The sequence below is a fragment of the Ursus arctos genome, unplaced genomic scaffold (genome assembly GCF_023065955.2).
Source record: "Ursus arctos isolate Adak ecotype North America unplaced genomic scaffold, UrsArc2.0 scaffold_2, whole genome shotgun sequence".
In the NCBI taxonomy this organism is placed as follows: Eukaryota; Metazoa; Chordata; class Mammalia; order Carnivora; family Ursidae; genus Ursus; species Ursus arctos.
Window position 1 is genome coordinate 12107452 of NW_026622874.1, and position 27916 is coordinate 12135367.

Sequence of the window (27916 nt, forward strand, 5' to 3'; positions counted from 1 at the left end):
ACTGGAGTGGGATCTCTTCAGGAAACACATCTCCAGGAAATACATTTCTATACATTTCCAGGAAAGAATATGTGTTTATACTAACAATTGTCCATGATCAGTCCAAAAACTGACATGAATCCTTATGGGGTAAAAACTAATTTAACACTTTTGATTAAATGATTATTTTGCAGGCTTTAACTCAAGAGAAGCTTTAACAACCTCAGTAAGTGAGGGTTAGTAAATGCGTTGGAATATCCTTCCTTGATTCACTCTTGAGCTGCATATTGGAATGTGGCTAACTCTTTAGAATGTAGTTAAAGGATAACCTTGAGTGACTATTGACTAGAACCTTGTATTATAATAAGCATTGTAACCTTGCATTATTATTAAGTTGTTGTATTACATGTATTTGATGAAAAATGAAAACTTTTTAATTTCAGACCACTAGTATTCTCTTATTATTTAATAATCAGATTTGTCCTAGATGCAGAATCATTTTTTTTAAGATAAGAAATGATAGTCCACAATGAGTAATGAGAATTGAAATGGGTCCAGTAGAGAATCTTTGTGGAAATAAGTGAAAGAAACCCTTAACTCCCATTCCCTCCTTCTCTCTCTCTCTCTCTCTCTCTCTCTCTCTTTCTCTCTCTCTCTCTCTCTCTCTCTCACACACACACACACACACACCTCTACCTCTTACATTTTTCCACATCTGGGGCTTTTGAAATTTTTATATCATCAAGAAGGCTTACCGTCTGCAGAAAGCCCTTGACCCTGAGGTACCTTGGGAAATTTTAGGAGCTGGCCTAATCCTATATACATTCCAGGCAAATTCTGACAGCCTTATTGCTTTTCATCATTAAGCGATCCTGGAACTTGTCCTAAATAGTCGGGCATATTAACACCGGCATCTTGATTCAGTTCCAACCCAGCCTTCAATTTATTCCGCTTTGGCTCGTCACAGCATTCTTCCCCGCTCCTCCTGTGACTGGAGCCATTCCGGGAGACCGATGTGTGTGTTGTTAATATATGTAGAGTTCTCAGGAGACAGAAGCTACAGAAAAGCCAAATACCATGGTTTTGTTATTATTACTAATCACAGGGCTCTGCCTCAGAGGAATGAAGGTGAGAAGAGATGAATTAGCATTGATAAATGACTTGCAAAATAGAATATGCTGTAGAAAGGTTCTAAATATTACTATAAAGAGTGGAGACAGCATGCAAATGTGATTAAGGAGGTGGGGTCAGAGGGCAAATGCTGGAATATGGGTGCACTTAGGGTCAGTGTGACCGAATTCTGCAGTGATGTAATTTCCTGCACATACCAATCTCCGAGGCAGGCTTTCAGGAAACAGGATATTTGATATGGCAGTACTGCCTTACTTATGAAGGGACCGGGAAAGAATAACAGTTGACTTTCTTGCTGGGCTGCGATCTCCGACATCCCCCACCCCCCACCCCCACTAAACTCAACAATGACGATCGTAAATAATTTGAAAATGTGTGTTGCTGAGTAAAACTTGCTCAGCCAGACTCTTAAAAGGAAAACTTTTAGGAATAAGAAGTTCGATAGGATGGGTAGTGTCATGGAGGATGGGTAATAGGGCCGATGGGTCAATTTATTACTTGCAATCTCTTAGAAACAGAATTAAGAAGTTGAGAAACTCAGATCTTGAATTGGACTAAGTTTCAAGATGAGACAAGGGATCAAGGAAAATGTGTTCTCTCGGAAATCTGATCTTACCGAAGGAGAAATGGTGGTGGCGAAGCAATGTTTCCACATAGTAGTAAACTCGGGTGCGTTTTTGCCCACAAAGCAAAATGGTTGGGAACAATAATTCCATTTATTTACAAATATTTGATTCCTAATTTTCGTGTCTTCTGCTTGTGAGAAGTGGGAATAGTATCGTTTATCGCACAGAGATTCCATGAGGCAAATACAGGGTTTTTTAAAAGATTTTATTTATTTATTTATTCATCAGAGAAAGAGAGCACAGGCAGGGGAAGTAGCAGAGGCAGAGGGAGAAGCAGGCTCCCCTCTGAGCAGGGAGCCCAATGCACATCTCCCTGCAGGGCTTGATCCCAGGACCCCAGGATCGTGACCTGAGCCGAAGGCAGACGCTTAACAGACTGAGACGCCCAGGGGCCCCACAAATACAGTTTTAGTTTTCTAAAGCACTTTGCAGTTTTCTTGGAGGAGGAGGACTACCACAAAGGACTTTATTCCACGAACTTTGGTTTCTGTATGCAGGTGGGTCCAAAATCCAAATTTCAGTACCACAAAGTTTCGATTTCTTACTTGAGTTTGTTATCGTACAGGTCAATGTATGAAATGCAGAAGAAAGATTGGATCAGTTTTTTTAAATGAATTTTGGGAAAAGTAGTGACTTAAGAGAATCTTTGAATTCAAAACTGAAAGAGTTTATAAGTTGTCAAATCAAATCTACTCTGGGATCTGGAATTCCTTCTCTGGCATTCCTGGCAGACAGAATCCAGGCTTGCTTGAAGATCTTCACAGATTGGGAGTACATCATCTCGCAGAACAGCTGTTCTCTTTGTAGGGTGCAAATTATTTTTATAAAGTTTATACGAAAATTTCGTGTCTGTATATGCTTCTGTGCATGTATAATGCACATGCCCTATAAAAGGTATATTTTTTATGTAACTGCGTTTTCTCTTTCAAAAGCTAGTCACGTGGGCTGAGAAGTGTAAGCATACTTGTGGGGAAAATAAGGGAATTGGAATAGTACTTAAAATCTGGGAAGTATGCCCATAGTATTTACCAGTGTTTTAAGAAAGCATATTTATACTTTTAGAAACAAGCACATCTTTTTATTGATTCAGGGACTTCTACTCTTTCACAATGAAAGCAGATTATAAATAAAACTTACGGATTTTCTTTTTTCCTTTTCCTGTAGTAACCGAATGCTTCAGCCACTGGGGTCTAATGAATAACAGCTGTGCTTCAAGTGTTTCTATAGATAAAAATTAAAGTAGGGTAACATCTAAGGATTTCTTGTTGTTGGAGTCACAACAGGTATGAGAATTAAAAGATAGCTAAAGGCATCAGCTCTTCTAATTTGTCCTTCAGGCTCTTCGTGCAATAAATTAGGACACTGGCCGAGCCTGAGAATCCATTGTATTGGGAGAGAGGCTGAGGCGCTCTGACCTGGCATTCAGTTGCAAAAACCTGCCATGGAAGGGTCTAGTTCACCCAACGGGATGTCTCTGGAGGCCTGGGTTTTACAAGATATCTGATATGAGAATGGCTAAATGCATTAACTGCACCCGATGGCCAGGCAGAGCTGAGAAGGGGCCAGAGAGGGTATCCTTTCAAACCTCTTCTTTGCAGAACAAAGAAACTGAGGTGATTTGCAGGAGATTAGCTGGCTCGTTGCAGAACTGGGACAGGAACGTGGGCTCCTGTTCAACGCCCACTCTGTTCCACCGATGGCTTCCCATAGCTGCGTTATGGCTGTAATCACTCGGATGGTGTATCAATGTTACACACCTATACATCCGATCACCTGCCCCCATCCTCTCCCTTCTTTTAGCAAAACCTTTAAGGAATGTATTTGATGCTAGTGTCCTCTGTCTGTCCACATATGATTGGTGGAGGGAGTGAGTGTCCTCAGGTGGAAAGGTCACTCTTTCATGCTGGGAATGTGGACACGCGTGAGAGTCTCAGCCACACTTGGGTAGAGGAGAGTGTTTTCTTTTTCCGAGTCAGGACCAGAAGCTGCGAGTTGTGCCTGAGTTCTTTTCACTTGGACATATCAGCTCCCAACCAATCATAGCTTCTGTTAGTTCACATCACCTCAAACTCATTTCTCCAGTCAACAAGAAATCCATAAAACAAACAAAACAAGAAATCCATCAGAGGTATGAACTTGCATCTTTCCCCCCGAGTATCCTGACCCCATCTTCTCTTTTCACTTCTTTTTCTGGGTACATTCTTTTTCGGTCTATTATCTGGGACCATCGCTGAAACCTCAGTTGCGCCCATCACAGGCTTAGACTAACTTAGGATGATTTTTCTGGGATCGTCTAGAAGTGCAGTGTGGAGAAATGAAACGTAGACATGCTGTCCTCTAGACTTCAGCAGAAAAGGCTTTGGCACCTTAGTGGCTCCGTTAGCAGTGGTGTGCATGTCCAAAATCCAGTGCAAAAGAAAGACAGAGAACATCAACACCTCACACCTGGACCGGTCACTCATTCACAGTACAAGGTAGGCAGGAACAGAGGAGAGAGTGACACATGAAAAGTCCCAGGGCCATATGGCAGTAAGACAAGCCTGGCATGCTTGTCTGTGGCTATTTAGAAACTCAGTGGGTGTTAGTCCCACAATGCGGGCGTGGTGGTAAAGGCATTAGCCATGACCACGAGTGACATGTCCGTATTAGAGAAAAAGAGGCCACCTTGAATCTCAATATCATATTTTAAGCCCTTGGTTGCTCGTCCCCTAGTGTGCTGTTCTCAGAGAGGAATGAACTGCGGTATTCGTCTTTATGAAAAGATAACACGAGGTGCAGCTGGCAGTCCAGAAGGGATGTGGTTAAGATTTGTCAAGCCATTTGAAATTCTTTATAAGTAGAAACACTTTCCCAATGACTCTTAAGAATCCAATTTTCCAGTTTAAAAAAGGGCAAAGAACACATTTTGCCATTTGTGCTAGAGATTACTATCTTTATTTACATGCAAATTACTTGAAAAGCTAGGAAAACCTATAAAATTTTAAATGTCCCACCCCAGAGGGCTTAAACTAAGAGTCTTTGTCAAATAAAATGAATTCTCCAAGATCTGCTTTGAGCTACTTTCTTTGCATCTAAGCACAGCCTCTCTTAGAGGAAGGAAACAGTAAAGTTCTCACAGAGAGAGAAAACGTTTACCACTCAGTAAAAATCCCTGGCTTCCCCCGTATGAAAGCTTTAATTTAGCTCAGCCCACTCCTCCACGAGTTTATTTAGAGCACCAATAAAAGGAGATTATTTTTGGACTGAGAATCTGCCTGGCACATTCTTTGAACCTAATAGAGCTAAATAGAGCTATCCAAACTCCTGTGATTTTTAAAGGAGGTCGCCCACAAGTGATAGCCCTGTGATAGTTTCTACACACACAGCAGAACAAATGTGGAGGAGCACGCTCTGATCTGGAGAGATTAGGAGCTTCAGAGATGAGTAGACCCAGTCCTTAAACACACATTAACTGGAAAAGATACAGCATGTGAACATGCAAGCGTGCATGAGTGCTCAGGTACACACATGTGTACACACACACACACACACACACACACTCATCAGTCCAGGAGGCAGCAAGTGGCAAGGAGAAAGGAGAAGTGCATGGGCCCAGAAGTAAAAGAAGCTCGGTCTCCATTTTGGCTGCTGCCCTGGGCAAATCACTTAAGGTCTTAGACCCTCGGTCACTTTATTTTAAAATGGTGACAGTTGTCTCCCTTGAAGGGTTATCATCTTGGATATAAACAAGTGTATACATTCACATTCACCTTACTGGTATAATGTTTAATCTTTATTTTTTCCTTGCCTGTAACTTTTCTATTTTTGTATCTGTTTTTTCCTATTTATTTGTCTCTCGTAGTAAATGTAAGACAAGCTCATCACAGATAGTGAGAGTAGATTATAGAAAAGACAATGAGGGGGAAATAGCCATTACTGCATCACTGAGAGGTGAACACTCTTAACATTTTGATTTATTTCCTTCCAGTCTTTTTTTTTCTTTTGCTGAATATAGTTTTATGTAGTTAAGAATATAACATATGTATAACTTGTATTCATGTATATGGACACATGTATACATGCATATTCACAGGCGTTCTTCATGTCATTAAAAAGCCTTTATAAACATAACTTCTCATACTGCATATTCCCCCCTCCTCATCTCCATAAACCACCAAAATCATCTACTGAACACTCTGTACCAAACTGTATATAAGTAGTTTACATATTTTACTTTATTTCATTCCCGTGAAGTATTGATGATTGTATACAGAGGCAAATATAGCCAAAAAAATGAAATATCAAAGAGAATAATAATATTAATCTGTAAGCCTTTGAGAGAAACTCCAAGGACCACTTAAACTAATTTAACTGACAGCAAGGTGACAGTAACACTGGTAATGCCCTTATACTTTGGAAAGTTAAACACATGTATACATGTGTTTCTTAAGAAAGATCTCTTGCCACTTAGGGTCTCCCGGGCGGCTCAGTCGGTTAAACAGCCGACCCTAAAACCCCACATTGGGCTCCACGCTCAGCACAGAGTCTGCTTGAGATTCTCTCTCTCTCTCTCTCTCTCCCTCTGCCCCTCACCCCCCTCCCACTCTCTCTCTAAAACAAATAAATAAAATCTTAAAAAAACAAAAAAGAAAGATCTCTTGCCACTTATATAAGCACTTAAGCATAATTTTTTTTTTTTTAATTTTAAAGTCTGGAGAACAAAGTATCTCTTTGTTTTTCTGTTCCTAGGGGATGAAATCATTTAAGGATGGGTTGATGCCTCCGTGAAGCCAAAAGCCTTCTTCTCAGAATACATAGGCACCATTCAGTATTTGGGAGGGTGTTTTAGCGTCACAGTAGAGGCCTTTGGCTTATTAAAATCCACTATTTTTCTGACCATTGAGCCTCTAAACGAAGCAGCTGAGAGGAATAACACCATATTATTTCTTTAGCTTTCAAAACTCAATCTTGTAATTTCCATTTTTATCAACAGAACACATTCAGAGCAGAATTGGAGCAAAGTCGCTGCTGACTTGACTTGGCCAATGATTCTTAAACACTGACTTCCACAACTACCACAGCTTTCTGGGGAAAGCTTGCTGGTCTACCAACCTCTGCTGGCCGAGGTGAAGGGAGAGAGAGTGCTAGAGGTTGGAGAGTTAGCCTGCACAGGGGAGCAGGGTAGGCGAGGAACGGTGGGGGGCGGGGGTCCCTGGAGAAGGGGATCCTGGGCCGTTAACTTTCTAATCCTCCCTTTAGAGAGGCCCTCTGGCCCCCAAGACTGTTGTTCTCCTGTGTGCGGTGTTGATGGTCTGTAATCTTTTGTCAGAGTAATTGACGGTGAAGTCTGCACTTTTGCAGCTAATGATAAATAGGGCTTTTAAAGGTTGTAATTTCTTGTTTAACCAATGCCAGTTGCAAATACTTTGTGCCGAGGAATAATTCCTCTCTGCCAAATAAAATACAGTGGAAGTCTGTGGCGTGTTTTCCAGAGTATTGTTAGTCACAGCTTGCCTGACAGAGCACTTTCTGTGCAGGAGATAAATGTTCAGGCCGTCTGGCTGCCAATTTCAGTACAGAAAGGACTTTTCTTGTGGAAAAAGCTTTTCTGTTTCCCCGGCAAACATTAATAAGGTTTTGTATTTTTTTTTTCACTTTTAATTTTTATTCTTTCACAAAACTCTTTCAGAGCGGTAAATGTTTGGTTCCTTGAAATGAGAAGGATGCTTTGAGTTTTTCAGTGTGTCCTGCTTCTTTCTCTGTTCCATTCCGGAGCTCTGGTTTGCACAAGGTCCTCCAGATAAATGGCAAGGAGGAGACTCTCATCAGTTTGCAGACAACTGTATTAGAAACAGTGCTACTGGGGAAGAGAATCTCAGGGAGTCTGTCCGTCGCAAGACCTGAGGGAAAACGACAGTAAAAGGGGCTGGAGAGTGGCAAAAAAGAGAGAAATAAGGGTTCCTGTGGGCTCAAAAGGAGACAGGCTTGCTTAGATTTGAATTGGGATTACTGCCTTTGAAACTGAAGCAAAGTGACCTAAAAACACAATGAAAAATACCAGTTTGCCTCAAAGTACAAATGGATGAGTTTCTGGGGCTTTCATCCATATGTAATTATATTTCAAATGTACCAGTGGAGTTAGCAATTTAAAAACATCCCAAGGCCAATTTTTTGTCATATCTGATACTGTGGTTTTTGAAATATTCCTTTTTATGAATCAAGTGGCTTCAAGTAAGGCTCCTCAGGATCCTGGGAAGTTCAGCAGGTCTCGGGTGGAAGGTTGAAGAGGCACTTCCAAGAGGGATAGAGTCTTTGGTGGGTTGTGTTCTGCAGGTTTCTAACACAGGGAATGCATGGACGTTTCAGATACATATTTGGATTATTTGGAAAGTCCTTCAGAGCGCTCCCATGCGGTAAAAAGTTATACTTCTTCATGTCTTGAATCTGTACTTTGCTTCTTTAGTAATTAGATACGTAGATACTTCATAGGTTGAAAGAAAGATGGGCAGGAGAGTTAAAAACAGGCCCAGGTTGGGGAGATAGTGGGAGAGAAGGACAGAGATATTATGGTGGAAGTTTAAGAATCAGAGAAGCCTCAGGCGTCCTGACCACGAAAAGTAGCAGGTTGAGCCACATTATTTATGCTGACCTTCCGAATCTTTAAAGCACTGATGCTTGTCTCATGCCCAGCCAAAACCAACCTCCATACAGTTACCGGGATGCTGTCTGAAAGGCAAAAAGATTCCTGTCACCCACTCCCTGCTGAAAAATCCATTATGGACTCCCTTGTACTAAAAACTGAAGTCCAAAGGCATGTTGTAAGAGGCCCGCCATCGCCTGGCCCTGCTTCCCCTACAGCTTCATCTTTCTTCTCTCCTCAGAGCTCCCAAATGCTCAGCTGTGGCAATACGGGAGGGTCAAGATCATATCACTTACCAGCCCTACATTCTCGAGACGTCTACTACTGTGAACCTCTAACATTAGGACAATGACACGCTCCTACATGTCGCTGTAGCGAGGAATGAATGAGGTGAAATCCACTATTAGGAATGAGTAATACGGCTTTTATCACTCTGCTCCATCCATTCCAGACTCTCCCCCTGGTCAAAATGTGTATTTTTCCTTCAAAACTCAGTGCAATTACTTCCTCTTTCTTCAGCGATTCTTTTCTGACATATGAAGATACAGTGGATCCCTCCTTTGTGCCATAACTTTACAGTCTATGCTTCCATTATTTTAGTTCATTTTAAAAACTTACTTGTTTATATATCTGTTTTTCTCACTAAACTGTGAGCTCCTTGTAGGAGTGGAGGCCACTGACCTTTCATCCCCACCAGCCAGTAGGGGTGCAGTGAACATACGTTACATTGAATAGAAAGAAAACACCAGATAGGAAATCTGAATTGATTCTTCATTGCAACTTCATTTCAGTTCCAGGGTTTAAAAGGCTCAAATAAGCCTTGGGCATGAACTCATTTTAATTTGTGACCATCTGATCATTCCATCTCTACTCAGGCCAAATGCTTTGCTTGCTTTGCTCAAGAATTACACATTTGTCAGACTCCCCCCTGTGGAGTTGGCATGTGTGTGAGGTGTGTGTGAGGGAAAAGCAGGCCCACATTTCTGCTAACAAATGTAATGTTCATCGCAAACAGACTAAAAAGAGAATTACCCAACTTAATTTCCTAATTTCTTACCTAGTTCCTTAGACTGAGGTGCTTGCCCAGGTTCCCATCAGAAGATACCAAATTTTGATTTGTTTTCTCACGTTCCCAGTGGCTCTATCACAGGAGCACCCTCGGAAGGGGAAACACTCAAATTTTAAATTTTATTTCGATAGCACTTAAGGCAAAGACAGTATAATATGGTTCTTCCATAAATGGCAATCGTAGAGCATTTCAAACGACTTGGGGATTCCAGAAAGCTGAGGTTGTGGCAGCTCAGTGATTTATGATGCCGCGTGTAATGGATGGGTCCTAGATCTATGCAATTATCTTGTTCCCATTGGCCTCGTGCATAATCGGATTTATGCTCCCACGATTTGGGGCGGGATCTGTAACTAGATGATCAGGAGAAGACTAGAAATAGCTTGCAGGCTGTAACTTCAATTCTCCATTTCTTGCCAAATCAAATGCCTAGAAGTGTTTCTCTGAACTAAGCACCTCTTATAAAAATCATATGATTGCAACCCAATCATATCAAGAAGTTGGTCTCTTTATCTAATTCAATTTCTGGGTTAAAATGATACCCAACACATTCTCTCAAATTCCTATCCACTTCTTAAAAGTTCTCCCACTTTTTAGCAGTTTAGGAAGCAGATTTCATAACCTCTGCATCCTTTCAGGACCTCCGATTTTATGAGAAGCAAGCGGAGTGAAGCGTTTCAGAATTGGGCTCCACAGCCAAACCGCCAGGAGTCAAGGAGCCTCTGTCTATGCCCTTGGTCAGGCTTCTCATCCTCTCTTGGCCTCAGCCTCTTCATCAGCAGCATGGGGATAATAATAACATGACCTCTTAGGAGAATGAAATATGAAATATTCCACATGATGCACTTAACAATGGTTCCTGGCAAACAGCAAGTACTCAGTAGTTGCTGGGAATGTTTACTAAGCACTTACATGGGAAATCATATTCATCCAACATTAGATCCTAGAAAGTATACAAAAGAGGTACAAAATATTGTCTCTGTCTTCACAGAGTTTGCAATGGCAATGCCTTACTTATATGCCTAGTATTTTTAGAAAAATCATCTTACTTAATCCTCACTTACAATCCTTTCGGACATTTCAGACTTTTATTTTCTTTCACCTTTAAGTAAAAAAAAAAAATAGCAAAAACTGGAGCGTAGGAAGAATGAGGGAATTTGCTGAAAGATAAAAAGTGACAGAGATAGGGCTGGACCTTGGAGCTTTGCCTTCTCGGTGACATTTCCAGGACACACCAGGGTCTCCGTTGAGTAGCTCTTGAGACTCAAACACATAGAAAGCAAAGAAGACAATATGACAGTGCGTAACAATGTGTTAAATTGTATGAATCAAGCACTTCATGCAATTAGGGTTAAGAAAAGAGAGTATTAATGTGATCTGGAGAAGCTGAGAAAAGTAAAATAAAATTTAAAAATTTCTTTAAAGATTATTTATTTATTTATTTATTTGAAAGAGAGAGGGTGAGAGGGAGAGAGAGCATGAGTGTGAGGGGCAGAGGGAGAGAGACTCCCAAGCAGAATCCGTGCAGAATGTGGAGCCCAATGTGACCCCACCTAGGCCAAAACCAAGAGTCGGATGCTTGACCGACTGCACCACCCAGGAAGCCCAAAATGTTGATTAAAGCTTAAAAATAATTTACACACTACGGACCATTTTTTATTCTGAATGTTACTAGTTGTTGGTTTCCCCTATATATGAAATTAAATAAAGGTTCCTTTGCTTAGTTTTGCTAACCATTATTAAATTATTAATATGTTTTTTTGTTTAAAGTGTATTGTGCTGTTTTCTTATACCATAAAGAGATTTGAAATACAGGTGAAATAGCATATGTGAGGTGTTTTATGGTCTTTGGAAGAAAGGCACCATATACATGCAACCTTTCAGCTCCAAAGTTATGAACACAATTACATTGTCTCTCTCTAATGGAATTCTGTTCTCTCCAACTGCACTGAAAATAGAGTGGGAGCACAGATTTCTAGTTATTTTCCTGAGGTTCAACAATCTCTAGGCTGTGGTTAACTTTTGGCGTGAGACCACAAAAACACACTCCAAATATTCATCATCTCCAAAGGTTATGTAGGGGGCACGAGATGCAGTCGATTCATTGGTCAGTGGTCTCTGCGGTCATTGTACAGGACTGTATGTAGGCAAACACGCCTTCTCAGCCCTACTGTATTCTTAAAGGAACCTTGAGAGGCAGGACAGACTTCAGAAAGCCAGTGACATACATCTTCCTGTCTTTTGTTTTAAGCTCCCACAAGGGATGATCTTGGAGAAACTCACCTTTATGATAGTCTTTGTTGAAGCAAGTAAAATGGTAAACAGATTTGCATCAACAGATCTTCACCCTGAGTGCAATAGACTATATACCAAAATTTCTTAATCCTAAACGTTGGACTTTCTCACTTAGTCTGGGGAATATATTGTTTTTCTGGATGCTCTCCTTTTGGAAGAGGCATCAACTTGGAATCTAACTAACAGGCCTAGATTCTGTTGTTACTGGATCCTTTGTAACATTATTTTTCCAGCCCTGTCAAAAAACTGCTTTCTACAGGGACCAATAAAACTTACCTAGTAGCTTTGGTCTGGACTTTGAAACATATATCGCAAACGGTTCCAAAGGCGCACATGTTACTTGGGTCCTAGTGGGATGGTGTAAACTCTCAGACTTTCATGGCAGAGTATCCTCAGGGATCCACCTTTAATGCACTCTCGCTCTTTTTTTTTTTTTTTTTTTGGCCACTTTTCCTCCTCCGTGTCTGCATTATGCAGCAATTCACGACTCCATTGCTACAGTACTTGGTTGTACCAACCAGCACAACTTGGCAATTGACCTCACTTGGAACGGTACACACTCTGCCTTGCTTTATTTAAATTTTAAACATCTGAAATATCTATTTAAAACACTGTGGAGGTTTTTTTTTTTTTGCTTGCAGCTGACTCCAGCTGGCACTGACATCACATGAGCCATTGTCTGGGAGCTTCTACCTAGAAACTGATATGTCAAAATGAGTTACCAGATAGAGTTGGCATGAGACTAGGGAATGATGATAGGTCTCAGCAGTTTCAGTGGGCTCTACAGAAAGCCCAGGTAAGTAAGATGTTTCACAATGCCACAGGTTTGTCCTTTTCCCTGGGGCAATGGGATCTGCTTCTAGTTCTCATGTTGATAGCACTGTTATAGTTCAACCCAGGATTCTCTGAGCTGAGTCACACATACACCCGTACAGACAGCCGCACATACCACGTACACACACATGCACACTGACATGTTATGAGAAATATGTCCTCCATCTTTTAGTGTAAAATTATTTTAAAATTCCACAACTTTGCAAAACTGTTTTTCATCTTTGCCGCCTTCTCGATTGTTTGCGTAACTGCCAAATCTGGTCATTTTCTTTAAAAATTACTTAAAATAAGCATCCATACAATGTTGAAATAACTCTGATATCCACAAAAATCACCAGTAATGTTATTTAAAACATCAAGAACATTACCTATTTGCCTAGAAATCTGTGGCCAAGGAATTATATAAACTCTAGTTAATCCATTGTTAAATTAATAGATTATAAACATGGAGATAATTAATAAATAAATATATTGTTATGTATTCTGCAAGAGTACAAATTGATCATTGGTTAAGTATTTGAAGAGGAATTTGTAAGTTAAAACCAGGAAGAGATATTTGAAACAGTCTACTGCAGTGCCCCATTTGACAGCAATAGAAATGGAAACCCATTTGGCAAAGTTACCTTTTTTTAAAAAAAAGATTTATTTATTTCTTTTAGAGAAAGAGAAAGAGCATGAGTGGGAGGGGTAGAGGGAGAGGGAGTGAGAATCTCAAGCCAACTTCATGCTGAGAGCAGAGCCTGACTCAGGGCTCAACGCGGGGCTTGATCTCAAGATCCTGAAATCATGACCTGAGCTGAAACCAAGAGTCACACACTTAACCAAATGCGCCACCCAGGTGCCCCCAGCAAAGTTACATTCTTAAGATTACATGACCTGACCAGGGCGGATCACGTGACTTTTTTAGGATCAGACAGGACGAAAACCCACATTGTCTGACTTCTAATCCACTGAACATCATTATATAAAGTTGTCTTAATGATAAAATTCTATGAAAAAACTTTTTAAAATATTGAATTGTGGAAAATGTGGGAAAGGGTATAAAATCACTGTATAAATCTGGTCTGGGCAATGACTAATTAGAGAAAATCTGTGATATTATAAAAATGGGCTCTCTCCAGTCAAGAAGTTAACTTTCTAATATTACTTGGTGACCACGCATCCACAGTGGCCAGCAAAGCTAGAGCCCTTTTGGCCTTGGGAAGAGAGGGGACTGGTTCTAAAACTGAAGTCTCCAGGAAGGAAAATCGTAATCATAATAAATCACCCCCAGACTAACAGATCTGTAATAAAGGAAGAAGTTTACTGATGCTGTCAAAGGAAATATGACCACTATCCCTAGAAAACCTTAGTATAGAAATAACCAAATGGATAAAGTGAAGGAGCCCAGCAAGGGTCTGCAAAACATGTCTGAATAGCAAAAAAAGGAATAACTTGTAAATAACTCTCTCTTTGGCTAGATAAAACATCGTAAATCTCTAGTTTAGGATGCCCCCATTTCTGCCTAAATCCACTATCCTACATATACTTTCCTTTAACCAATTTATGGCAAACATTTTGAGTGTAAAATCTGATTTTCCAAAATCTCTTCTCCCACCTACCCTCCCAATTAGTATATGCTTTTTATAGGGATCCCCTGAATTCATAAAATCTTCCAGTTTATCCCTAAGATACTTTATTTTAAAGGTGTTGGCTTCGCAGTAGTTAATCAGGTCATTAAACTCTGTGCCATTTGAATTGGGATTGCAGAGGAATGAAGAATACGAAGAAATCTGGCAAACAAAAGTTCTATCAGTGGTTGGGGAATGGTTCTGTCGTGGAATGACACAGCCTGCCCCTGTCTGTCCTTCCTCTTGCTTCAACGTATTGCTAGCAAAGTCCTTTAATGAAAGTAATTTACAATTTTGAAAAAATCTAAAACTAGGGGAAATCTGAAAAAAATAAATAAATAAAAAGACTAACGGAGCTGGAAGGAAGAATGCGTTGGCCCTGAAGGCACATTGGAAACAGATGCTAAGGAAGAGAACCATTTAGGTGGAACTAAGAAGCCATTGTTCTCACCCTTGGTTATCCTCCTTTTCTGGTTATGTTTCTTTTTCTTTCTTTTCTTTTCCTCTCATTTATTTTCTTTTCTTTTCTTTTTTTTTTTTTTAAAGATTTTATTTATTTATTCGACAGAGATAGAGACAGCCAGCGAGAGAGGGAACACAAGCAGGGGGAGTGGGAGAGGAAGAAGCAGGCTCATAGTGGAGGAGCCTGATGTGGGGCTCGATCCCATAACGCCGGGATCACGCCCTGAGCCGAAGGCAGACGCTTAACCGCTGTGCCACCCAGGCGCCCCTTCTTTTCTTTTTCTTAAGTGGGCTCCAAGTCTAGTGTGGAACCCAACACGGGGCTTGAACTCACAACCCTGAGATCAGACCTGAGCTGAGATCAAGAGTCAGAAGCTCAACCTACTGAACCACCCAGGCGCCCCTGGTTATCTTTTCTTTTAATCAATAAAATTTGTTATTCGGTCTTTCCTCTATCCTGGCTTCTGCCTGTTATGAGTTGAGCAGTATGAATTCTTCCTGCCAACTTTCAGATGATGGGGAGTTGGAAATGGTGGCCATGACATGAGTCACGGTGACACATAGATTACTCATAGGTTTCCACTCCAGGCGGACAGAATCACCTATTGACAAGGAGTTCTTTAGGGCTGTTCAACAACAGAGGACATGATTCAGTGGAATAAGATTATTCCACATGGATTTTTGAGTGTTTTGCCCAAAACCTCTTTTTTTTCCCTCATGTGACCTTAGTGCATCAGCTTCCTTACTAGTTAAAACAGTCACACATCCTTGGAGAGGAAATCACTATATAATTAAGGTTTAGGTGTGGCTGGCAGGCCATGATGTCGCTGTATGGTGGAGAATGAAGTCGCCCGGCTTCTGCCCAAGCTCCTTTGCCAGTGAAAGGGAACAGAAAACACAGTGACTAGAAATGACTAATTAGAAGAAAATACAACCTGAAGCTAAACATAATTTTTGGCACATAGGAATGACCGCGCCAGGACATGTCTAAAATGGTCAGTAATTCCCAATGTGTCATCATTATCAAAGCCAAAGGTTTATTGGGTGCCGCCAAGATGTACAAGGCTCCCTTCTACAGGCTTTGCTCACCTGCCTTCTAGGCTTGCCTTCTAATTTGGGGAGATAATTACTGATGCAAAGTCTTGCACAGAGAAAGTACATGAAAAGCCTGGATAACACATGCTCCTGGAATTTACATGTCTTATAAACAATGCAGTAAACCTTTATTTCAGGAAAATTTGTGTGCCAAGACTTTCCAGAAACTCAGCCCAGAAGGGGCTGTCAGGTTTGGTGGCTGAATGTGAGTTGACCAGCGTGTGCCAAATAGGCATTTTATCTTTTCATTTTTTTTAAATTTTATTTATTTATTAGAGAGAGAGAGAGAGAGAGCAAGCAAGCATGAGCAGGGGGAGGGGAAGAGGCAGAGGGAGAAGCAGACTTCCCCCCGGGCAAGGAGCCTGATGTGGGGCTCAATCCCAGGACCCCGAGATCATGACCTGAGCTGAAGGCTTGACCGACTGAACCCCCAGGAGCCCCCCAAATAGGCATTATCACCAAGCACCGTTAACATATTCATTCCGTCGTCCCAAGAAAAATGCTTCAAATGTGCCAGGCACTAATGCCGGATGCTGGGACATACAGTTAACAAGTCAAAAAAGGTTCCTCATGGAGCTTGTATTCTAGTGCGACCGTCATCAGCAATAATCACATTTGGTCAGAAGTGTTGTTAGAAGGCAGATGCTTCAGATGCTGGACAGAGGATCATGAGGGGAAGGCTGCTTCTCTGGTTGGTGATCAGAGAAGGTCCCCGGGAATTGCGGACAGGTAAACTGAGGCTTGGAAGAGGACAAGGAGCCATCAGTATAAAGAGTCAGTGGCTACAGGTAAGGCCTAGGATGTGTTGTTAGGCAGAACCAAGGCCAAAGAATAGAAATGAAAGACAAGGAAAATGTCACTACCATACGCATCACAACTAGAGTAGGGTGAATGGAGGGACATGTCACAGTGTGGCTGAGAGAGGGATGCTGGACTTCAATAGGACAGAGAAAGCCTTCTGACCTACCTCCCATGCTGCTGTCTCCGCCTTCCTCCCTGGCCCATTATTGGCTCTGATGGCTGCCGTCCCTACTGGAGTATCTTTTTGTTACTGTCACTTTACTTTTCAAGTACTTGTGGCTCCTTTCCCCACACCAGTTATAAAGTTCCTGAAGGCAGACTACACGTAATATTTCTCTGTATTTCTCAGAGTGCCTACTTGCTGGCATGCAGCACGTGCTAAGTAAGTATTTGTTCAAATGCACGAACAAGGTGATAGGTCAGGATTGAATGTGGCCATTGTTAGTGACGCCATTTTGGGGATTAGCCTGAACTGGTTGATACAGACACTGTTTTCAGCAAGGCAACTGTCAGCTAATCCGTGGTTAGGAGGTCAAGGCTGGTAAAAGAAAGAAAAGAAATAGCAGTTATTCTCATTTCTGTTTGCTACTTTCAAGTCTCTTAGAAACCTTCAGTTTTCCTCTTTCTCTCGACTGTGCTTATAGGTGAGTTTAGTTCTTTTAAAATAGAGTCATATTGATTCCAGCTTGGAGACTGATCTCGGTAGAGTGCTCTGGTCAATCACCTGGGCTTTCTCCAGGCGTGGGTAATGATAGTATAGCCCTCATCCAATATATCACTTAGCCAAAAGTGTTCTAAAACAAAGACAAAACAAAACAAAGCAAAACCAAAAATACAACAACTACGACAACAAAAGGACAAGATTCAGACATTGCCTTAAACAAGCAATTATTGAAAGTTTTCTATTGGGCTAGATATAGGAAATATAAAACAATCCTAAAAACACACAATGCTGGATTTGGAAGAGATCTTAGTCACCTAGTCCAACCTTTGATTTTGCCAGTAAGGACACTGACTCCTAACATCACAGATTTGACCAGTAATCTTCCTGGGTTAGAGTCTGAGCCTCCTGATTGCCCATCCAGAGCCCTTTCTACAATTGTTATATAATAGAATTTAAAACAAAATAGAAGGAAATTTCTATGCCTAATTGTTTACAATTTTAAAAACATGTATTATTTATATCTTTCACTTTGCAACCCATTTTACAGACAAGATGGAAATGAAAACATGTTACACTATGGTGTATTCCTCCAAAAAATATTAAGCTTTAAATCACTGTTTATATTTTGGCTTTTCTATTCCTAAAAGAGAATTTTAAGGGTTTGTGGGTGGCTCAGTCAGTTAAGCGTCCGACTCTTGGTTTTGGCTCAGGTCTTGATCTCAGGGTCATGGGATTGAACCCAGCGTTGGGCTCCATGCTCAGCAGGAAATCTGCTTGAGATTCTCTCTCTCGCTCTCCCTCTGCCCCTCTCCACGCTTGCATGCGTGCTCTCTCTGAAATAAACAATTAAAAAAAAAAAGAGAGAGAAAATTTGAATTTCCTTTAACTTAAACATCATTTAAAAATGCCAAGGTTCTTATGTTGACCATGTTAGCATATTTCAGTCTTTGTAGAGAGGTCTGATGTCAAAGACTGGATCAACAGCTGTGAGGGGCTTTACTTTACTCTTCAGGCCCCTCTTTTACTCTATATGGCGTCATTACAGAATTACCTTGGCTCCGTCTCTTATTGCCTTGAAAGATGAATTCTCTGTTCCCTGTGGCTTTCTGTGCTGTAGGCTTCTTGTCCTACAGTTAAAACTTGAGATGAAAAATAAAATGGAAAAAAAAATGAGAAAAAACAACTCGAGATGAAAAGTTAAGGAAATGAAGTCATGCCTCTCTTCTCGGGTATTTAAATGCCTCATAATAGTTCTTAACTGTCTTTTATCCAACGAAGAGTCTTGTTCTGTCCCTGCTGTCCTTCCAAGAGCTGAACTTCCTTATTAACCATGTGCATCCGCTTCATTGCTCTCTGCTTTCAGTTGTGCTTTCTTAAACTTGTTTTTTTCCAGATTTGTCTTTAGAACGTTAAAGTTTATTACCAAAAAAAAAAAAAAAAAGAGAGAATCATTAAAAAATACAACTTAGGGTGGTTACCTCCCATGAAGACACCAATTTCTGTGGCAAATGTCAAGATTGATGTTGTGTCTCTTACAAAATGACAACAGTCTCACTACAAAGGAGAAATGCCACCAGCAGAAGGCAGGAGCTTACGGCTCATCTTGAGCTGTTTGTAATCCTACTCGAATACCAGTACTTTCGCGGGGACCACACACCTGGAATATGGCAAGTTTAGAAAGCTTTTAAAATCTCAGTCAGAACTCACCCTTCCCAGAACTTTGCCTTTCTTGGTTTTCTTTTTATCCCTTTGGCATTTACCAAAGTGCTCAGACATTTAGAAAAAAAAAAAAAAGTCACTGAATAAATATTGAGTAATATGACCTAAGTTTTGTGTTTTTAGACATGTGGCAACCAAATTAGTCAACCCAAGGCACACAGGCTGGGAAATCATTGAATTTTCATAGCCTGGCTTTAGCCCTTGGGCTTCTTCCTTTTTCCTGTCTTTCTTTCTTTCTTTCTTTCTTTCTTTCTTTCTTTCTTTCTTTCTTTCTTTCTTCTTTCTTTCTTTCTTTCTTTCTTTCTTTCTTTCTTTCTTTCTTTCTTTCTTTCTCTCTCTCTCTCTCTCTCTCTTTCTTTCTTTCTTTCTTTTCAAACTCATTTCTAGTGAGATTACTTGTTAAAGGTGCCAATAGCTTACCTGTCTTTGAGTGTAGAATTTGCCTGCTTTCTGAAAGTTTCCTCAAAATCTGAATTGAGAAAGGACAATTGCCTTGTTAGAAAGCCAGGAGTTGACTAGCAGCAAAAAATGTCCCAAATGGGGCTTTTCAGACAAACGTCTGTGCGTGACTTCTGTGGAACAATGTTGGATCCACCACCACGTCTCAGATCTTGACTTTTAAAGCTTTTGTTCATTTGTCAAACTCCTTAGATCTCAATCCTGAGCTCCATCAAACCAGCGAAACCGTATCACATATGTGAGTGGTTTTCTCACTTTCTCTGCAGTTATGCTGTGATAGAAATCTTGCTGATTAAATACCAACAAACAGTGAACAGAAGGAAAAAAAGAAACAACAGCAGTGGTTTTGAGCAGTCAGTCTGTCTCTGAGGAGAAACGGTAACAGCAGTAGAGGCTGTGAAAACTGCCACTTGCCAAATGCCTACTGTGTGCCAGACTGTATGCCTGCTGTGTGTTCATTACATTGTCAAATGACCATAGGAGGTAGGTCGTCTTACTTCCGTTTTACAACAGTTACCTGAGGCTCAGAGAAGGAAGGTGCCTTACTGGAGGCCACACAGCCAGTAAGTAGCAGGGCCTGGGGAGAGCACAGGTCGTCCTGGTTCCCAAGCCAGTTCACCTTCCGCTCCCCCCTCCGCTGTGCCCACTTCCCAATAGCAGTTTAGATGGGTCTGATGGGAACATTCTCATTTTCCAGGTTTTGTTTTTTGTATTTTTGGTTTTTTGCTATCTAGAAATGATTTGAAAGTAGATAAATAAGTGATTCATCCATAGAGAAATTGGGAGTGGGTTACGTATCTGAAGTCAGAATTTTATTTTATTTTATTTTATCCAAGAGAAGGTATTTGTTCAGCAATTGATCTATAATAAATACTAGTAATACTAGTAATAATAATAATACTAGTAATACTAGTAATAATAATACTAGTAATACTAGTAATAATAATAATAATTCCAATATATGAATAATAATAATAATTCCAATATATGAATATCTTATATCTGATCCCCAATTTGTATTTATTGAACATGAATGCAAACATACACTTTGCACTCTGAGGTTATAGTGGAAAATAGACTCAGAGTCACATGGAAGATGCCAACACGGGGGAAATAGTGCACGTAGAGAGCAAGGGTTCCAGCATGGGACTGCATGGGGAGGCTCACTCTATATTGGTCTCCTCAGGCTGCCGATCAAGAATCCTTTCAGAAAAATGTCTTAAGAGAGTTAAAGGAGATAAGGCTCCCCGGAAAACTATCTCCCCTGGAGAGGTGCGAGGAAATACGTGAGATGAAGGGTCAAAAGCAGTACAGGTCCCATGAGGATCCCTCGAACTCTTTGGGGTTCCGGCTTTCAAAGGAGAGTCAGCTATCCTGAGAGAGCTAAACATTGAGCTCTCTCCACCTCAAGCCACTGGAGCTTTATGCAGAGCTACTGACTCAGCTGTGGGGTCAAAACTATTGCAAATAATATTTTACACTTTTAAGAGCACTTGATTCTCCAAAGGATGTATGTCCCCATAATTACAGTTGAGTTTTCATGCTATTTTCTAAGGCTTAGGACTGATACTTGACTAAAAATAACAATGTTATCTGCAAAGTTCACAGTAAAGAAAAAAACATGCGCGTCAAGGACCATCATGCGAAGTTTAAGGTCCGTTGGCAGAGACCTGGTCAGAAAGACCGTTGCTGGGATGCAGGGGTGAAGGATCCCGGGTATGCTGTTGAGAAGGTGTGGGTGTGCTGCTAAACTTGGCTTTGGTCGTTGTGATGCAGTAGGCTCTGTCTACACTGCAACAGTCACCCCAGTTCAATGACCCATGTGCCATTTATCGGGGCACATATTAAAAGGATGCTGTCCTAATTGCAATTGGAGCTTAGTGTAACCAAAGGAACTCAAATGAATGCCACAGCTGTATCTTGCTGCTTTTCATAGGTCTTGCAATAAAAGCTAAACAGTTTTTAGTGGCTTTTGCAATTACACTTCCCTTCAATTTTCCAAAGGTTGCAGGGCCCGAACCACACAAATCCCATTAAAGTAAGTAGTTGTTGTGCAATGTAAGTTCCTTTGAAAACATTCTTCAATGCCCATAAAATGATCAGCGGGCTGCTCTTTAGATCCGCTCGCCTGCCATGTTTTCAACCAAAAGGAAGAAGGCAAGCTTTGATGTGGTTGGTCTCGGCTACTGAAGCTGGCTTTTTATCTTCTTGCATCAGATTTCGTTCCAAATTGATGTGATTCAGGCATACGAAACACATTTTTCTTTAGATTATATTTCTAAAATATGTTTTTGCTGTACCTTTAAATTACATTTGGCTGACCTATTTGGAATCCCCAAGGCTTCTCCCACCAGAAGCAGAGCAGAAGAGGGCTGGGGTCTCTGGGAGTTAACTGAAGCCTGCCTGGCGACTGTGAGGCCGTAGTGAGCTGGGGTCGCTGTGTGCTACCTGGTCCTGTTTTTTGAGGATGGCCCTCCTCACATTGTCATCTCCACCCATCCTTCAGTGCAGCTCTGCAGCCAGATGTGGCGTCCACGGTGATTCCAGCCCAGAGCCAAGGACAGAGCTATTGTTCCCTTTAACTGGTATTTGAATGCACAAGGGGCGTCCCACCTAGGACCTGAGCTTTCTTTCCTGAAGCAATGCTCCTATGTGTTCTCCTCCCGATCCATTACAAATACCATTCTCTTTAGCATCTCTTTCTCTCCTGTGTTTCTGCTTCTTTAAACCCTTCCTGTATCTTGGAGCTGCTTTTCTACTAAGGAATAAAAAGGAAGGACTAACTTCTGCATTTACAAAGGACTCAGAACCACACAGCTTCTCCCATCTCTACATCCGATGACTAACCTATTTAAAAAAGAAACGGTGAAAGTTCTTCTCTCCACAGGTAAAGTAATCCAGAAACAAAAGATACTGTTAACTTAATTATTTGCTATGGTCTGTTAAAAAGAATAATTGGAATTCAGAAATTATTCAGCCCTTTAAAACTTCAGATGAATCACCGAAGTTCTAATTTTCTGGGACTGCTTCTATGCCACAATACTACCATGACTGTTCCAAGATTTTATTGCCATGTATTTTATCAAGAGACCCTAAATCATTTCTACAGGAATATAGGAGTGCATCGAGGTGACAAAACACTGATGCAGGTAGAACTGAACCATAATTTTTTAAAAGTATTTGATTACATACTAAAATATATGTAGGGATTAAGAGAATGCAGACATCAGTATGGATGGAAGTCATCCGCAAAGTCTTAGACACATTGGGATGTGTCATAGAAAACAGAGATTTTGAACTGTGTCCTAAAATGAAAGAAAGTGAAGGGCTCAATATGGATGTGGAGAGAAGATGGAAGATGGGTTTTGCTACTGTGCAAAAATCATCCTGCATATATTTAATTGATGAAGCAGAGACTTAGGGAGGCCATTGAGAAACTTCAAGAACATCGGGATCAAAGTAGCTCTTCTAGATGAGAATGTTTACATTTTTAATAACCCTTCTGGTAGGAATGACAAGATGGGATACACATGGACCCTCTATCTTAGACCCTCTTTATGTAATTCATATGGAAAACACTGCATTTCCCAGAAGATTTCCCCAGGGTCATGGTTTTTTATTTGTATCTCCAACGCTTCATACGCATGACTGTTGTCATTTGCGCTTGAGACTGGAGTGGAATTAGGAGCGCTGGCTTCCCGCTCTGGCTCAGGCACAGCTGGTATTGTGATCTGGGGGAAGTCACTTCGTTCTTCAAGGCTTCGTTTGCCTCATCTATAAAACAAGAGGGTGGAATTAGACGATTTCTTTGGCTTCATTTGGTGCCAGTGTTTTATGACTCATGATTCCAAGTGAAAATACACCTGCCCACAAGGCCATTTTGCTGGTTTGTATCAGAAATTGTGACCATAACTGTACACTTGCAATTTATCCGCAATCATACATAAAATCAATCATCCGCAACATACAGAAAAATACAGTCATTCACACGAATCCATAAACACCTTGGATTAGAAATAGTACGATTTTGATAAAAAATGCATCCGTGTCCTCTGTGGTTATTTTGCAGCTTGGTGACTCCTACCCACTTCAGAATTCCAGAACATGAGATGCTTCCCGATGTCCAGTTGGACATCAGTATCGTTGGGCAGCATGTGTCAAAACCAACCTTCTCCATAACCGGTTTTCCAAAAAAGGTGACCCCCCTGCAATGATTAAAACACACTGCCTTCTCTCGCCTCTCTTCAACCAGTGGCCAGAATCTGCTAAAAAGTGCTTATCACAGGCCCTTCAGATGGCCCACATTTGTAAACCTCCGCGACGTTTACGTCTCTTCTCACGCTGCCCTGGAGACTGTGTTAGGTCCCGTGTTCTGTGTTCTTGGAGGAAAACAGGGAGCGCGCTGTTTGTGGTTAGTGAGCAAAGACAGCTGAGCCCAAGGGCTGCCGCTCAAGCTCTCTCTGTTGCCCACTCATTGTCTCGTTCCATTATACTTGCACTTGGGAGGACATTTGCCAGATCCAGGCTCCTTGGACCCCTCTTATTTGTGTGTCTTTTCTCACCTTCAACATGATCTGGACTGGTGTTTTCATTTGTTAAAAACAACAAGAACATTCACTGGGAAACTTTTGCTGGCCTCGTTTCAGGTCATCATAGCTATTTATTCTGTGTCATAAACTATAATTCTCCATTTCCCTTACTCCCACGGCAGGGGAGCTGGCGGTTTATGGTGGACAGTCGGTGGAATTTGAGTGAATGGTGGAAGATTTCAAAGAACTACCAAGAGATCATGTAGCAGGTTGTAGGACTAAGAACAAAACACAACATACTCTTGTTTTTGATCACAGTTTGGCAGTACAAAAAGAAGAGGCTCATAAAACAGCATAAAGGATTTAGAATTTGTGGCTATACCTGAGAAAGACTTTTCCTTGAGGGAAGAAAACAAATCACAGGGTTGGCTTAGTAAGGGATTTCCTTTATGTGAATAAACATACTAGCCTAGGGTCTGTCTAATTGGTCTCAGTCCTGGGCAGGTATGGAAGCTACAGATTTTTTCCAGAGCTCTGTTTAATAGGAGCATGAAATGAGGATTGTGGTGCTGTCAAAAAGGCCTGGATGACCTGGAGAGACCTGAAGTACAAGACAGATAAAACTGTAGACAAAAAGATTGGGGAAAGAGGATGAAAACAACAGGAAACCCTCCAAATATTTAAATAGGAAGGAGAACACAGATGTGAGGCCACTGCTGAGCGCTGTTTGACCCCAGGTGTTTGGATTCCAGCGTGGATATAAGTGTAAATGAATTTTGCTGATAAGTGACTAGTGGTATAATCAGGATGTTGGCTGGAATATTCCAGGCTTTGATCGATCCCAGAAATCACAATAGTTAAATTGGCTCCATTCTCAGGATGGCACAGACCTGACATTCTTATTGGAAGTATCACAGCAGCTTTTTCAATCTAAGGCTCCTGCTGGCGATACCACAAATGGAAAAAAACCCAGGGAGGTGGTCACCTGTGAACACGACCCTAAAACTGAAAGAATAAGTATCAGCACCTTCTTAGCAGGAGGAATGGGATTGGGATTATATAGGCTTTTTAAACAAAAACAGTTTTTTAAAGACAAGAAAATTTCACATTCAACAAACACTTTCTACAGCTCGGTGCTTTAACTATCCAGAGGGAATGTACAGTTTCTTTTCTAGGCTTCTGCTCTGGGAAGGCAGCATTCATGCAGAAGGGATCTCTGATCAAAATCACTTGGAGGCCTCAGCTGTCAGGCACTGGGAGATCCGGGCCAGGAGCTCCTGGATATAAGCTCCACTTTGAATCCACACCCAAATTTAGAACATGCCTCAATTTGTGATTAGCTCAGGTAGGTAGCGTTAGGACATCATGAGTCATGCTCGTTGCTTTTTTTTTTTTTTTTTTTTAAGTAGGCTCCAGGCCCTGCATGGAGCCCAATGCAGGGTTTGAACTCAGGACCCCAAGATTAAAGCCTGAGCTGAAATCAAGAGTCAGACACTTAACCGATGGAGCCACCCAGGCACCCCTGGTTGCTTTCTTGAGTGTGTTGTGTGTTTATAGTCAGAGAGGATCAGGAGACCTCACATGTTGCAAAAGACGGCTGAGAGCTCCTCTCTTTGCACGTGGAACAAGTGGCCAAGCCCCGATTTCCCTCTGTCCTCCTGTTTTTCTTTGGGCTGAGGGCAGGGCCCTTGGAAGTGTAAGTCCAGGTCATCAGGCCGAGCATGTGTCTCGGGCCTCTGCACCTCTGCGCTATAAAGCTCTGGGTGCTGCGTGGCCTCTGCAGTGGCCGGGACCTCACGGGGACGGCCTGATGGTGGTAGTGGCCCCGCTGGTGTTCCGGGTCAGCGTCACACGTCCGTCATTCCTGCCTGCGCAGGACTGGAGCTCTCTACCCTCTTACTTCCATGGGCAGGCTGGATGAGCAGCTTGCCACGGTGTCTTTGAGGGAACTGAGAGGAAAACAAGGAGGGGATCTTGACAGGTGAAAACGTGGGCTCACAATTCCCCAAAGGTTCTGGGTGAAACTGTTTCAGAGATCTCTCAGTACTGCTCCCTGTCCTTGTGTTCTCATCGGTCGAGTCCCAGGCCAAAGCTGGCTTGGGTGGCTGGTGTGGGAGCACCATCCCTGATCTAGGCTGAGGCCTCAGAAGCTGGCCCTAGCAAGAGCATGGAGCCTTGAGCAAACTCAGTTAGGAATGATTCGGTGTTTCCGGGAGAACGCGCTGGTAAAACAGGAATCCCTCTCATCGGTTTGACTAACTCTGAACTTGTGTTTATGTGGGTATGTTGAGGAGAAGGGACCAGGGAAGAGTTGGTTTCCTTGGTTATGAAACTGTACAAAAGAACATAATAGAAGACAAATAAGGTCCAAGGCAATGTACTCTTCTTCCCCCATCTCTCCAGAAGTCCAGAGAACATGGGTAGGCGTCAGATTTTCCTTTAGCCATCTTTAACAAAACAGGCTTCAAGGAGCATGCAAGAAATGTCTCCCTGTCCGCTCAGGTCTGGTCCCAGCAGCCACACATCAGAACTGCCGGGGGTCCTCGGCCCGTGACCTCATGTGCACCGACGCCCGCACCTGCATCGCGAAAGTGACATTTGGCTCTAGCACTTTAGTAAGAATGTGAGCCAAGGCAACAGTCCCTTACTGTAGATATTCGGCCGGAGAGGGTAAACGGGAACCCGACAGGACCTTATCTCCTTAGTATCGATTTCTTCTGCTTCAGATGATCAGCTGAATTCCGAGGAAAAGAAGAAGAGAAAGCAGCGGAGGAACAGGACGACGTTCAACAGCAGCCAGCTGCAGGCTCTGGAGCGCGTCTTTGAGCGGACACACTACCCAGACGCCTTCGTGCGAGAGGACCTGGCCCGCCGGGTGAACCTCACCGAGGCCCGAGTGCAGGTAACCAAAGTACTGGCTCAGGGGCACCTGTCGCGGACTGCTCCACAGCGCCGCCCCTTGGTGTCAGACAGGTGCCGCTACTAAGAAACAGCACCAAGGGGCAGCATGAGGACAGAATCGGATCCTAACTGTTTCTTTGGGCAGCATAGTATTTTTATTTTTATTTTTTTTAAAAGATTTTATTTATTGGTTGATTGATTGATTGATTGATTTATGTATGTGAGAGAGAGAGTGAACACAAATCGGGGGAGCGGCAGGCAGAGGGGGAAGCAGGCGGGGGAGTGGCAGGCAGAGGGGAAAGTGGGCTCCCTGCGGAGCAAGGCGCCTGATGAGGGAGTCCATCCCAGGACCCTGGGATCATGACCTGAGCCCAAGGCAGATGCTTCACCGACTGAGCCACCCAGGTGCCCCAGCACAGTATTTTTACAAATCAACTTTAAGCCCTTAGGTGGGCAGAATACACCCCACTGTGGGGCTCACTCCTCATTGCTGCTTGCCCTTGCAGATTTCTGATACAGATACTGATGTCTGAGCGTTTGACTCTGCAGCCCCCACCCTGGCTTTTGTTTGAGCTTTAGGGTGGCCACAGAGATGAATTCTCTGCTCCCCACCTCAGATTTCCTTCCCCGTTTTGGGGAGCATCCAAACCTGCTAGAGACTTATTATAAAGACACATGATTGCGGACCCTGGTGGGAGTGGAAATGAGCACATCAAAGACCTTGCATTTAGGAACTGGGTTAAGAGCATGTGCAAGTGGATGATTTTGTGTTTCTGTGAAGTGATGGAGGGCAAGGGCAGGGCATGCAGGACAGTGTAGCGAGAGAACAGCACTTCTTTCTAGCATTAATGCCATGACACGTCAACTGCAATCCAGACGTCTCGAAATAATACAACCTGGGACTAGCAGCAATGATGATAATCACTTAAGAACTAGCACTTCTTGAACCCTTCTATGCCAGTGCTGTTCTAAGTCCTTTATACGAACGAATCTGTTTCATCGTCATGCCAGTTCGGTGAGCAGGGTGGTATTCTTCACCTTGCAGATGTGGAAACTGAGGCACAGAGAGTTTCCAGTATTTCGCCCAGTGTCACACAGCCGGCAAGCAGCTCCACTGGGATTTGAA

At 42.1% G+C, this 27916-nt stretch overlaps 1 protein-coding gene across 3 annotated transcripts in view; it reads left to right on the forward strand.

The window, feature by feature from the left end:
* PRRX1 (paired related homeobox 1) overlaps nucleotides 1-27916 on the forward strand; it is an 82314-nt gene that overhangs the window by 30085 nt on the left and 24313 nt on the right. For all 3 annotated transcript variants that reach the window (XM_057315761.1, XM_026509396.4, XM_026509397.4), the window contains exon 2: nucleotides 26616-26791. In XM_057315761.1, coding sequence (XP_057171744.1) covers nucleotides 26616-26791 — 176 coding nt within the window. The remainder of the gene's footprint in view (nucleotides 1-26615; nucleotides 26792-27916) is intronic.